The sequence below is a fragment of the Salvelinus fontinalis genome, chromosome 40 (genome assembly GCF_029448725.1).
Source record: "Salvelinus fontinalis isolate EN_2023a chromosome 40, ASM2944872v1, whole genome shotgun sequence".
NCBI classification, from domain to species: Eukaryota; Metazoa; Chordata; class Actinopteri; order Salmoniformes; family Salmonidae; genus Salvelinus; species Salvelinus fontinalis.
The window spans coordinates 2595196-2608935 of record NC_074704.1 but is presented as its reverse complement, the minus strand read 5'-3'; the positions used below and the strand labels follow the sequence as shown (position 1 = coordinate 2608935).

Here is a 13740-nt window from a genome sequence, read left to right as displayed (position 1 = left end):
ACACAAACTAACAGACAGAGACAGAAAACAGACTGGCTTAGTCTGGCTCCTCCACACAAACTAACAGACAGAGACAGAAAACAGACTGGCTTAGTCTGCCTCCTCCACACAAACTAACAGACAGAGACAGAAAACAGACTGGCTTAGTCTGCTCCTCCACACAAACTAACAGACAGAGACAGAAAACAGACTGGCTTAGTCTGGCTCCTCCACACAAACTAACAGACAGAGACAGAAAACAGACTGGCTTAGTCTGCTCCTCCACACAAACTAACAGACAGAGACAGAAAACAGACTGGCTTAGTCTGGCTCCTCCACACAAACTAACAGACAGAGACAGAAAACAGACTGGCTTAGTCTGCCTCCTCCACACAAACTAACAGACAGAGACAGAAAACAGACTGGCTTAGTCTGCTCCTCCACACAAACTAACAGACAGAGACAGAAAACAGACTGGCTTAGTCTGGCTCCTCCACACAAACTAACAGACAGAGACAGAAAACAGACTGGCTTAGTCTGGCTCCTCCACACAAACTAACAGACAGAGACAGAAAACAGACTGGCTTAGTCTGCTCCTCCACACAAACTAACAGACAGAGACAGAAAACAGACTGGCTTAGTCTGCTCCTCCACACAAACTAACAGACAGAGACAGAAAACAGACTGGCTTAGTCTGCCTCCTCCACACAAACTAACAGACAGAGACAGAAAACAGACTGGCTTAGTCTGCTCCTCCACACAAACTAACAGACAGAGACAGAAAACAGACTGGCTTAGTCTGCTCCTCCACACAAACTAACAGAGACAGAAAACAGACTGGCTTAGTCTGGCTCCTCCACACAAACTAACAGACAGAGACAGAAAACAGACCGGCGACTCAGTAGAGTAACAGACAGACAGACTCAGTAGAGTAACAGACAGACAGACTCAGTAGAGTAACAGACAGACAGACTCAGTAGAGTAACAGACAGACAGACTCAGTAGAGTAACAGACAGACAGACTCAGTAGAGTAACAGACAGACAGACTCAGTAGAGTAACAGACAGACAGACTCAGTAGAGTAACAGACAGACAGACTCAGTAGAGTAACAGACAGACAGACTCAGTAGAGTAACAGACAGACAGACTCAGTAGAGTAACAGACAGACAGACTCAGTAGAGTAACAGACAGACAGACTCAGTAGAGTAACAGACAGACAGACTCAGTAGAGTAACAGACAGACAGACTCAGTAGAGTAACAGACAGACAGACTCAGTAGAGTAACAGACAGACAGACTCAGTAGAGTAACAGACAGACAGACTCAGTAGAGTAACAGACAGACAGACTCAGTAGAGTAACAGACAGACAGACTCAGTAGAGTAACAGACAGACAGACTCAGTAGAGTAACAGACAGACAGACTCAGTAGAGTAACAGACAGACAGACTCAGTAGAGTAACAGACAGACAGACTCAGTAGAGTAACAGACAGACAGACTCAGTAGAGTAACAGACAGACTCAGTAGAGTAACAGACAGACTCAGTAGAGTAACAGACAGACAGACTCAGTAGAGTAACAGACAGACAGACTCAGTAGAGTAACAGACAGACAGACTCAGTAGAGTAACAGACAGACAGACTCAGTAGAGTAACAGACAGACAGACTCAGTAGAGTAACAGACAGACAGAATCGGGTAGAGTAACAGACAGACAGACTCAGTAGAGTAACAGACAGACAGACTCAGTAGAGTAACAGACAGACTCAGTAGAGTAACAGACAGACTCAGTAGAGTAACAGACAGACTCAGTAGAGTAACAGACAGACTCAGTAGAGTAACAGACAGACAGACTCAGTAGAGTAACAGACAGACAGACTCAGTAGAGTAACAGACAGACTCAGTAGAGTAACAGACAGACTCAGTAGAGTAACAGACAGACTCAGTAGAGTAACAGACAGACTCAGTAGAGTAACAGACAGACTCAGTAGAGTAACAGACAGACTCAGTAGAGTAACAGACAGACTCAGTAGAGTAACAGACAGACAGACTCAGTAGAGTAACAGACAGACAGACTCAGTAGAGTAACAGACAGACAGACTCAGTAGAGTAACAGACAGACAGACTCAGTAGAGTAACAGACAGACAGACTCAGTAGAGTAACAGACAGACAGACTCAGTAGAGTAACAGACAGACAGACTCAGTAGAGTAACAGACAGACAGACTCAGTAGAGTAACAGACAGACAGACTCAGTAGAGTAACAGACAGACAGACTCAGTAGAGTAACAGACAGACAGACTCAGTAGAGTAACAGACAGACAGACTCAGTAGAGTAACAGACAGACAGACTCAGTAGAGTAACAGACAGACAGACTCAGTAGAGTAACAGACAGACTCAGTAGAGTAACAGACAGACTCAGTAGAGTAACAGACAGACTCAGTAGAGTAACAGACAGACTCAGTAGAGTAACAGACAGACAGACTCAGTAGAGTAACAGACAGACAGACTCAGTAGAGTAACAGACAGACAGACTCAGTAGAGTAACAGACAGACAGACTCAGTAGAGTAACAGACAGACAGAATCGGGTAGAGTAACAGACAGACAGACTCAGTAGAGTAACAGACAGACAGACTCAGTAGAGTAACAGACAGACTCAGTAGAGTAACAGACAGACTCAGTAGAGTAACAGACAGACTCAGTAGAGTAACAGACAGACTCAGTAGAGTAACAGACAGACTCAGTAGAGTAACAGACAGACAGACTCAGTAGAGTAACAGACAGACAGACTCAGTAGAGTAACAGACAGACTCAGTAGAGTAACAGACAGACTCAGTAGAGTAACAGACAGACTCAGTAGAGTAACAGACAGACTCAGTAGAGTAACAGACAGACTCAGTAGAGTAACAGACAGACTCAGTAGAGTAACAGACAGACTCAGTAGAGTAACAGACAGACTCAGTAGAGTAACAGACAGACTCAGTAGAGTAACAGACAGACTCAGTAGAGTAACAGACAGACTCAGTAGAGTAACAGACAGACTCAGTAGAGTAAGTTAATGCTTTATTTCTTCTGCAGCTGAATTAGACACATCGTAGATACATCCTCTATCTAATGACATAGGAACCATCCCAAATAGCACCCTAGTTCCTTTACAGTAAACTAGTCCTGACCAGGGCCCTTAAGAGACACACTACAGAGGATAGCCGTTATAGGACTCTGGTCTAAAGTAGTGCACTATATAGGGAATATTGTGCCATGTGGCCGCACAGCTACACAGCACATCCTTCAAATGGTAACTTAGTGTCGTAGTCCCTTCAGAGATAAAACACCTGTTATTATTATTATAATTATAAAGTAAAAACCACTGATGTGGGGTCGTCAAGTTGACCTATGACCCTTTAGCCTTCATTTACATAAACAAACAATCAACGGTAATGTCATGTCAGCTCAGAGAGGGTGTGTGTGTATGTGTGTGTGTGTGTGTGTGTAGTCAGTGCTTTCTTAATCAGGTACTTCTTAGCGTGGTCAGACTGTTACTGGCCGCTTGGAGGGGGAGGGGGGTTGTCCGGGTAACGGGGGCGGGGTTTAGCTGGTCCGTCACATGATCCTCAGCCCCTGGATGGACGCCTCCAGACTCTGAAGAGACATAAACACATTGGTTAATAACAGTCACCAGTCTACTGAGTCTGGTCTCCAGCTGGGGGCCATGTTGTCCTCTGTTAATAACAGTCACCAGTCTACTGAGTCTGGTCTCCAGCTGGGGGCCATGTTGTCCTCTGTTAATAACAGTCACCAGTCTACTGAGTCTGGTCTCCAGCTGGGGGCCATGTTGTCCTCTGTTAATAACAGTCACCAGTCTACTGAGTCTGGTCTCCGGCTGGGGGCCATGTTGTCCTCTGTTAATAACAGTCACCAGTCTACTGAGTCTGGTCTCCAGCTGGGGGCCATGTTGTCCTCTGTTAATAACAGTCACCAGTCTACTGAGTCTGGTCTCCAGCTGGGGGACATGTTGTCCTCTGTTAATAACAGTCACCAGTCTACTGAGTCTGGTCTCCAGCTGGGGACATGTTGTCCTCTGTTAATAACAGTCACCAGTCTACTGAGTCTGGTCTCCGGCTGGGGGCCATGTTGTCCTCTGTTAATAACAGTCACCAGTCTACTGAGTCTGGTCTCCAGCTGGGGGACATGTTGTCCTCTGTTAATAACAGTCACCAGTCTACTGAGTCTGGTCTCCAGCTGGGGGCCATGTTGTCCTCTGTTAATAACAGTCACCAGTCTACTGAGTCTGGTCTCCGGCTGGGGGACATGTTGTCCTCTGTTAATAACAGTCACCAGTCTACTGAGTCTGGTCTCCGGCTGGGGGCCATGTTGTCCTCTGTTAATAACAGTCACCAGTCTACTGAGTCTGGTCTCCAGCTGGGGGACATGTTGTCCTCTGTTAATAACAGTCACCAGTCTACTGAGTCTGGTCTCCAGCTGGGGGCCATGTTGTCCTCTGTTAATAACAGTCACCAGTCTACTGAGTCTGGTCTCCAGCTGGGGGCCATGTTGTCCTCTGTTAATAACAGTCACCAGTCTACTGAGTCTGGTCTCCAGCTGGGGGCCATGTTGTCCTCTGTTAATAACAGTCACCAGTCTACTGAGTCTGGTCTCCAGCTGGGGGCCATGTTGTCCTCTGTTAATAACAGTCACCAGTCTACTGAGTCTGGTCTCCGGCTGGGGACATGTTGTCCTCTGTTAATAACAGTCACCAGTCTACTGAGTCTGGTCTCCAGCTGGGGGCCATGTTGTCCTCTGTTAATAACAGTCACCAGTCTACTGAGTCTGGTCTCCGGCTGGGGGCCGTGTTGTCCTCTGTTAATAAGTCACCAGTCTACTGAGTCTGGTCTCCAGCTGGGGGCCATGTTGTCCTCTGTTAATAACAGTCACCAGTCTACTGAGTCTGGTCTCCGGCTGGGGGCCATGTTGTCCTCTGTTAATAAGTCACCAGTCTACTAAGTCTGGTCTCCAGCCGGGGGCCATGTTGTCCTCTGTTAATAACAGTCACCAGTCTACTGAGTCTGGTCTCCGGCTGGGGGCCATGTTGTCCTCTGTTAATAACAGTCACCAGTCTACTGAGTCTGGTCTCCGGCTGGGGGCCATGTTGTCCTCTGTTAATAACAGTCACCAGTCTACTGAGTCTGGTCTCCAGCTGGGGGCCATGTTGTCCTCTGTTAATAACAGTCACCAGTCTACTGAGTCTGGTCTCCGGCTGGGGGCCATGTTGTCCTCTGTTAATAACAGTCACCAGTCTACTGAGTCTGGTCTCCAGCTGGGGGCCATGTTGTCCTCTGTTAATAACAGTCACCAGTCTACTGAGTCTGGTCTCCAGCTGGGGGCCATGTTGTCCTCTGTTAATAACAGTCACCAGTCTACTGAGTCTGGTCTCCGGCTGGGGGCCATGTTGTCCTCTGTTAATAACAGTCACCAGTCTACTGAGTCTGGTCTCCAGCCATGTTGTCCTCTGTTAATAACAGTCACCAGTCTACTGAGTCTGGTCTCCAGCTGGGGGCCATGTTGTCCTCTGTTAATAACAGTCACCAGTCTACTGAGTCTGGTCTTCAGTTGGGGGCCGTGTTGTCCTCTGTCAACATTCCATTCCAGTGAATATCATTAATTACATTCTACTTCAAGGTTTGAAAAATCACAATGTGATGACAACTAATTAATGAAGCTGGCCAGGAATGTGTGTGTGTGTGTCTGTGTGTGTCTGTGTCTGTGTGTGTGTGTGTGTGTGTCTTACCTTGAAGTCCCAGATGGTCATGGCTCCATCGATGCCCGTGGTACAGAACTTACGACAGTCCTTCTGGTCTCCCTCATAGATAGAGACTTGACTGGAGGAGAGACAATATAACAGGGTCAGACAGTCCCTCATAGAGACAATATAACAGGGTCAGACAGTCCCTCATAGAGACAATATAACAGGGTCAGACAGTCCCTCATAGAGACAATATAACAGGGTCAGACAGTCCCTCATAGAGACAATATAACAGGGTCAGACAGTCCCTCATAGAGACAATATAACAGGGTCAGACAGTCCCTCTGGTCTCAGAGACAATATAACAGGGTCAGACAGTCCCTCTGGTCTCAGAGACAATATAACAGGGTCAGACAGTCCCTCTGGTCTCCCTCAGAGAGACAATATAACAGGGTCAGACAGTCCCTCTGGTCTCAGAGACAATATAACAGGGTCAGACAGTCCCTCTGGTCTCCCTCAGAGAGACAATATAACAGGGTCAGACAGTCCCTCTCGTCTCCCTCAGAGACACTACAGTCGTGGCCAAAAGTTGAGAATGACACAAATATACATTTTCACAAAGTCTGCTGCCTCAGTTTGTATGATGGCAATTTGCATAATCTCTCTTATTTGCATATACTCCAGAATGTTATGAAGAGTGATCAGATGAATTGCAAAGTCCCTCTTTGCCATGCAAATGAACTGAATCCCCCAAAAACATTTCCACCTCATTTCAGCCCTGCCACAAAAGGACCAGCATACATCATGTCAGTGATTCTCTCGTTAACACAGGTGTGAGTGTTGACGAGGACAAGGCTGGAGATCACTCTGTCATACTGATTGAGTTCGAATAACAGACTGGAAGCTTCAAAAGGAGGGTGGTGCTTGGAATCATTGTTCTTCCTCTGTCAACCATGGTTACCTGCAAGGAAACAATAAAAAGGGTTTCACAGGCAAGGATATTGCAGCCAGTAAGATTGCGCCTAAATCATTCCATTTATCGGATCATCAAGAACTTCAAGGAGAGCGGTTCAACTGTTGTGAAGGCTTCAGGGCGTCCATGAAAGTCCAGCAAGCGCCAGGACCGTCTCCTAAAGTTGATTCAGCTGCGGGATCGGGGCACTACCAGTACAGAACTTGCTCAGGAATGGCAGCAGGCAGGTGTGAGTGCATCTGCACGCACAGTGAGGCAACGACTTTTGGAGGATGGCCTGGTGTCAAGAAGGGCAGCAAAGAAGCCACTTCTCTCCAGGAAAAACATCAGGGACAGACTGATATTCTGCAAAAGGTACAGGGATTGGACTGCTGAGGACTGGGGTAAAGTCATTTTCTCTGATGAATCCCCTTTCCGATTGTTTGGGGCATCCGGAAAAAAGCTTGTCCCGAGAAGACAAGGTGAGCGCTACCATCAGTCCTGTGCCATGCCAACAGTAAAGCATCCTGAGACCATTCATGTGTGGGGTTGCTTCTCAGCCAAGGGAGTGGGCTCACTCACAATTTTGCCTAAGAACACAGCCATGAATAAAGAATGGTACCAACACATCCTCCGAGAGCAACTTCTCTCAACCATCCAGGAACAGTTTGGTGACGAACAATGTCTTTTCCAGCATGATGGAGCACCATGCCATAAGGCAAAAGTGATAACTAAGTGGCTCGGGGAACAAAACATCGATATTTTGGGTCCATGGCCAGGAAACTCCCCAGACCTTAATCCCATTGAGAACTTTTGGTCAATCATCAAGAGGCGGGTGGGCAAACAAAACCCCACAAATTCTGACAAACTCCAAGCATTGATAATGCAAGAATGGTCTGCCATCAGTCAGGATGTGGCCCAGAAGTTAATTGACAGCATTCCAGGGCGGATTGCAGAGGTCTTGAAAAAGAAGGGTCAACACTGCAAATATTGACTCTCTGCATCAACTTCATGTAATTGTCAATAAAAGCCTTTGACACTTATGAAATGCTTGTAATTATACTTCAGTGTTCCATAGTAACATCTGACAAAAATATCTGAAGACACTGAAGCAGCAAACTATGTGGAAATTAATATTTGTGTCATTCTCAAAACTTTTGGCCACAACTGTAGATTAGAGACAATATAACAGAGTGCAGTGTGTCTCAGTGTCCTACGTGATGTAGTTCTGGTGCAGTGTGTGTGTGTGTGTGTGTGTGTGTGTCTCCTACGTGATAGAGTTCTGGTGCAGTGTCTCCAGGGCCGTGTTGCGGTCCTCTGTAGTAGCTCTCTTGTCCATGTTTCTGAAACGTTCCATAGCTGAGATGTTTCTAGTGATAGAAGCTTTAGGAAGGTCCAGCTTAGAGACAAACGTCAGGGACCCTCCGTCATCACAACGGAACAGCATGGGGCAACAATCATGACCCTGAGGAGAGACAGACAGACGGAGAGAGACAGACAGACGTTAGGGACCCTCCGTCATCACAACGGAACAGCATGGGGCAACAATCATGACCCTGAGGAGAGACAGACAGACAGAGAGACAGACAGACGTTAGAGACCCTCCGTCATCACAACGGAACAGCATGGGGCAACAGTCATGACCCTGAGGAGAGACAGACAGACAAGATAAAACACAGCAGAGACACATACTCATACAGGTTTCCTTTCTGATTTATCAGAGAGACAGACAGACGGAGAGAGACAGACGGAGACAGACAGGGAGAGACAGACACAGATAGACAGGGAGAGACAGACAGACAGACACAGACAGACAGACAGACAGACACAGACAGAGAGACAGGGACAGACAGACAGACACAGACAGAGAGACAGGGACAGACAGACAGACAGACAGACAGACAGACAGTCTTACCGCTGCCACCACGCTGTTCTCAGAGATGAAGAGAACACTGAGCAGAGGGAGGAACTCAGTCTTCAACTGAGACGGACTGAAACACACAAACAGAGCGACCGTGTTACACCACACACACACGGATTGAATACACAGCGTTAGATAAAACACACTACCCCCCCACCCCCAGAGAGACTTACGTGGACCCCTTGGTGCCGTCCACCACAGTAACAGTGGAGTCGTGTGAGACCCAGGCCAGTCTGTTACCAGACGAGGAGAAGGACACAGAGTGGACCCATCCTCCTCCCCCGGCACCCCCAAACTCAGCCAGCACCGCCCCAAAAGGCATCTTGGACCCCCAGGGGGTGGGGCCCGGCTTCTCCTCTACTTCCTTGATGTAGGCCGAAAACACCCTGGGAGAGAGAGGGGGGGGGTAATATAGTTTAAATACCTATTGATCAGGGGGCTGTATGTATTAATAACTATTGATCAGGGGACTGTATGTATCAATACCTATTGATCAGGGGGCTGTATGTATCAATAACTAACCCTGATCCTAGATTCAACACTCCTACTGAGAGACGCTGTGTGAATATAGACCCTGATCCTAGATTCAACACTCCTACTGAGAGACGCTGTGTGAATATAGACCCTGATCCTAGATTCAACACTCCTACTGAGAGAAGCTGTGTGAATATAGACCCTGATCCTAGATTCAACACTCCTACTGAGAGACGCTGTGTGAATATAGACCCTGATCCTAGATTCAACACTTCTACTGAGAGACGCTGTGTGAATATAGACCCTGATCCTAGATTCAACACTCCTACTGAGAGACGCTGTGTGAATATAGACCCTGATCCTAGATTCAACACTTCTACTGAGAGACGCTGTGTGAATATAGACCCTGATGTCTCTCTACTGATGAGGTTGAAACATGGTCTCTGACGGTCTGTCTCTCTCTACTGATTAGGTTGAAATATGGTCTCTGACGGTCTCGCTCTCTACTGATGAGGTTGAAACATGGTCTCTGACGGTCTGTCTCTCTCTACTGATTAGGTTGAAATATGGTCTCTGACGGTCTCGCTCTCTACTGATGAGGTTGAAATATGGTCTCTGACGGTCTCGCTCTCTACTGATGAGGTTGAAATATGGTCTCTGACGGTCTCGCTCTCTACTGATGAGGTTGAAACATGGTCTCTGACGGTCTGTCTCTCTACTGATGAGGTTGAAACATGGTCTCTGACGGTCTGTCTCTCTACTGATGAGGTTGAAATATGGTCTCTGACGGTCTGTCTCTCTACTGATGAGGTTGAAACATGGTCTCTGACGGTCTCTCTCTCTACTGATTAGGTTGAAATATGGTCTCTGACGGTCTCTCTCTCTACTGAGGAGGTTGAAACATGGTCTCTGACGGTCTCTCTCTCTACTGATGAGGTTGAAACATGGTCTCTGACGGTCTGTCTCTCTACTGAGGAGGTTGAAACATGGTCTCTGACGGTCTGTCTCTCTACTGATGAGGTTGAAACATGGTCTCTGACGGTCTCTCTCTACTGATGAGGTTGAAACATGGTCTCTGACGGTCTCTCTACTGATGAGGTTGAAACATGGTCTCTGACGGTCTCTCTCTCTACTGATGAGGTTGAAACATGGTCTCTGACGGTCTCTCTCTCTACTGATGAGGTTGAAACATGGTCTCTGACGGTCTGTCTCTACTGATGAGGTTGAAACATGGTCTCTGACGGTCTCTCTCTCTACTGATGAGGTTGAAACATGGTCTCTGACGGTCTCTCTCTCTACTGATGAGGTTGAAACATGGTCTCTGACGGTCTCTCTCTCTACTGATGAGGTTGAAACATGGTCTCTGACGGTCTGTCTCTCTACTGAGGAGGTTGAAATATGGTCTCTGACGGTCTGTCTCTCTACTGATGAGGTTGAAACATGGTCTCTGACGGTCTGTCTCTCTACTGATGAGGTTGAAACATGGTCTCTGACGGTCTGTCTCTCTACTGATGAGGTTGAAACATGGTCTCTGACGGTCTCTCTCTCTCTACCTGCATTTGAAGTCACAGGATCCAGCCGCCAGCAGCACGTTGTTAGGATGCCAGTCCAGACTGAGGACGGTGGAACGGATCGGCTTCTTGATGTGCTTACTCACCCACCTGACACACACACACACACACACACACATTTAAAGAGTACAAAACGATTTAGCCTGCTTCTCTCTCTCTCTCCTCCCCTCCCTCACCAGTCGTTATCAGACTCGAAGTAACAGACGGATATGAGTCTGGCTCCGCTGCCCACAGCAAACTTGTTCTCCAGAGGAGACCACTTGACGAAGGTAGCAGCTCTGTTGATCCTCAGGATGACCAGCGTGGGCTTCCAGACCCCGTCCTTCAGAGACCAGACATAGGCATTACGATCCGCCCCACACGTCACGATGCGGTCGGACTTAGGAGCCCAGTCGATACCTGGAGAGGGAGGGGAGAGAGAGAGTCAACGTAAACCTCTGAAAAACATCATCATCAATGTCCATTACATTTTACATTTTACATTTTTGTCATTTAGCAGACGCTCTTATCCAGAGCGACTTACAGTAGAGTGCATACATTTTATTACATTTTACATACTGAGACAAGGATATCCCTACCGGCCAAACCCCCGGACGACGCTATGCCAATTGTGCGTCGCCCCACGGACCTCCCGGTCGCTGCCGGCTGCGACAGAGGCTGGGCGCGAACCCAGAGACCCTGGTGGCGCAGCTAGCACTGCGATGCAGTGCCCTAGACCACTGCGCCACCCGGGAGGTCGCCCAGACATTGTTAAAACGTATTTTAATCTATTCCTGCGATGTCATTTCCTGTGCCTATTCTACCTGTGATGTGTCCATTGTGCTCCTTCAGCTCATGCATCTTCACCCACTGGTTTCCACTCTTCTGATAGATGTGGACCTCGTGGTTGTTGGGACTGATGGCAATCTCTACAGAGAGAGAGGAAGAAGGGCAGATAACAGAAGAGTCAGTGGATAAACATTTTGATGAACGTGGATGTTTTTGATACTGCATACAACATCAAAACGTGTATGTGTATATTTAAAGTATGTGATTTTATATAATAAAGCATTGGTCCTAGGCCGTACGGGTTCTGTCCCGGTTCCAGGCATGACAGGTGATGGGCTCAAGCAGAAATTGGTGCAGTGACATGTTGATGGCAGTTGGGTGCGGTCAGTCTCTCCCTGGTCGGTCACCGGCTACACAGAGAGAGAGAGAAAACCCCCATAGGAATACAAGAACATGACTCAGCTCGTTAACTAACATTAGTCAATGCAGCTAACGCTATTCGGCTAGCTGCTAGTAATGCTACCTGTTCGGTATTTATTTTATCTTACATTTCACAAACTGTTAGACGTGAATGAGTAAGTGTTTTATACAATAAAACATGATATACTCGTGATCTTAAAGATGAGTTAGTTCTGCATTTAGTAGCAAGGTTAAATGCTAATTAGCTGACTAGCCAGTTGACAGGCAATTCCACCCCTTATGTTCGCTAACTAACTAGCCTAATTTCGCATGTAACGTTACGATAGCTAAACTAGTTAACTAGTTAGCAAACAATATATTATCTAGTAATTTATTTATAATTCAACGTCCATACAAAAAAAGATCAATAAGATTACGAACGATAAAATCTGCTACGAAAACAACATTTAATCTCGCCGTAAAAAAAAACGAGGCCTTCTCTCTTGAACCAAAGCCCCAAACTTTCCTACGAGCCATCGCCCGCTCCCCAGCGACACAGTTCGCATGCTAACTGTTAGCTTACCTTGGTTTTGACAGAGCAGTCTTCTTGCTGGTCCTTTTTTATTCGGAAACGATAGATTGATGATAACGTTAGGGAGACAGAGGAACGGACTTGAATTCGCGGACTCTGGGCAGTCGACACGAATCCGTCCAGGAATGTCAGGAGTGGAACCGGGAACCTTAGTTTCCAGCTACATTCAGATGGATAGGATGTCAGCCAACCCGGAGACAGGAGCCTATTTTTTGCTGTTGTTGAAGGCTGCCCCTAGCGGCTAATGAACCAAGCAAAAAAAATAAAATAAAAAATTAACAAGGCAAGTCAGTTCAGAACAAATTCATATTTACAATGACAGCCTAACCCGGACGACGCTGGGCCAATTCTAGGACAGAGCTGAGGTGGAGACATCAGACACAGAGTACTCCCTCTTCCTCTAGGACAGACCTGAGGTGAAGACATCAGACACAGAGTACTCCCTCTTCCTCTAGGACAGACCTGAGGTGTAGACATCAGACACAGAGTACTCCCTCTTCCTCTAGGACAGACCTGAGGTGTAGACATCAGACACAGAGTACTCCCTCTTCCTCTAGGACAGACCTGAGGTGGAGACATCAGACACAGAGTACTCCCTCTTCCTCTAGGACAGACCTGAGGTGGAGACATCAGACACAGAGTACTCCCTCTCCCTCTAGGACAGACCTGAGGTCATCAGACACAGAGTACTCCCTCTTCCTCTAGGACAGACCTGAGGTGGAGACATCAGACACAGAGTACTCCCTCTTCCTCTAGGACAGACCTGAGGTGGAGACATCAGACACAGAGTACTCCCTCTTCCTCTAGGACAGACCTGAGGTGAAGACATCAGACACAGAGTACTCCCTCTTCCTCTAGGACAGACCTGAGGTGTAGACATCAGACACAGAGTACTCCCTCTTCCTCTAGGACAGACCTGAGGTGAAGAGATCAGACACAGAGTACTTCCTCCTCCTCTAGGACAGACCTGAGGTGGAGACATCAGACACAGAGTACTCCCTCTTCCTCTAGGACAGACCTGAGGTGTAGACCTCAGACACAGAGTACTCCCTCTTCCTCTAGGACAGACCTGAGGTGTAGACCTCAGACACAGAGTACTCCCTCTTCCTCTAGGACAGACCTGAGGTGTAGACATCAGACACAGAGTACTCCCTCTTCCTCTAGGACAGACCTGAGGTGTAGACCTCAGACACAGAGTACTTCCTCTTCCTCTAGGACAGACCTGAGGTGTAGACATCAGACACAGAGTACTCCCTCTTCCTCTAGGACAGACCTGAGATGTAGACATCAGACACAGAGTACTCCCTCTTCCTCTAGGACAGACCTGAGGTCATCAGACACAGAGTA

The 13740-nt window shown here is 47.4% G+C and overlaps 1 protein-coding gene across 1 annotated transcript; it reads right to left on the bottom strand.

Moving 5' to 3' along the window:
* Window positions 1-3026: 3026 nt before the first annotated feature.
* On the bottom strand, window positions 3027-12616 carry arpc1a (actin related protein 2/3 complex, subunit 1A). Its single transcript, XM_055907199.1, has 10 exons — window positions 12385-12616; window positions 11702-11812; window positions 11438-11542; window positions 10811-11033; window positions 10617-10724; window positions 8763-8975; window positions 8584-8659; window positions 7940-8133; window positions 5762-5852; window positions 3027-3615 (listed from the first exon to the last, which is right to left on the bottom strand). The coding sequence occupies exons 2-10, from the start codon at window positions 11763-11765 to the stop codon at window positions 3577-3579; spliced, it is 1113 nt and encodes a 370-aa protein (XP_055763174.1). The 5' UTR covers window positions 11766-11812; window positions 12385-12616; the 3' UTR covers window positions 3027-3576.
* Window positions 12617-13740: the final 1124 nt, after the last annotated feature.

Bases quoted from the DNA above. Each gene is read 5' to 3' on its own strand.
- arpc1a (XM_055907199.1), bottom strand. From the start codon at position 11,765: ATGTCACTGCACCAATTTCTGCTTGAGCCCATCACCTGTCATGCCTGG. The intron at 10,725-10,810 runs GTGAGGGAGGGG...TGTGTGTGTCAG, and splicing joins TTCGAGTCTGATAACGACTG to GTGGGTGAGTAAGCACATCA. The intron at 3,616-5,761 runs GTAAGACACACA...ATGTCTCTTCAG, and splicing joins TGACCATCTGGGACTTCAAG to AGTCTGGAGGCGTCCATCCA.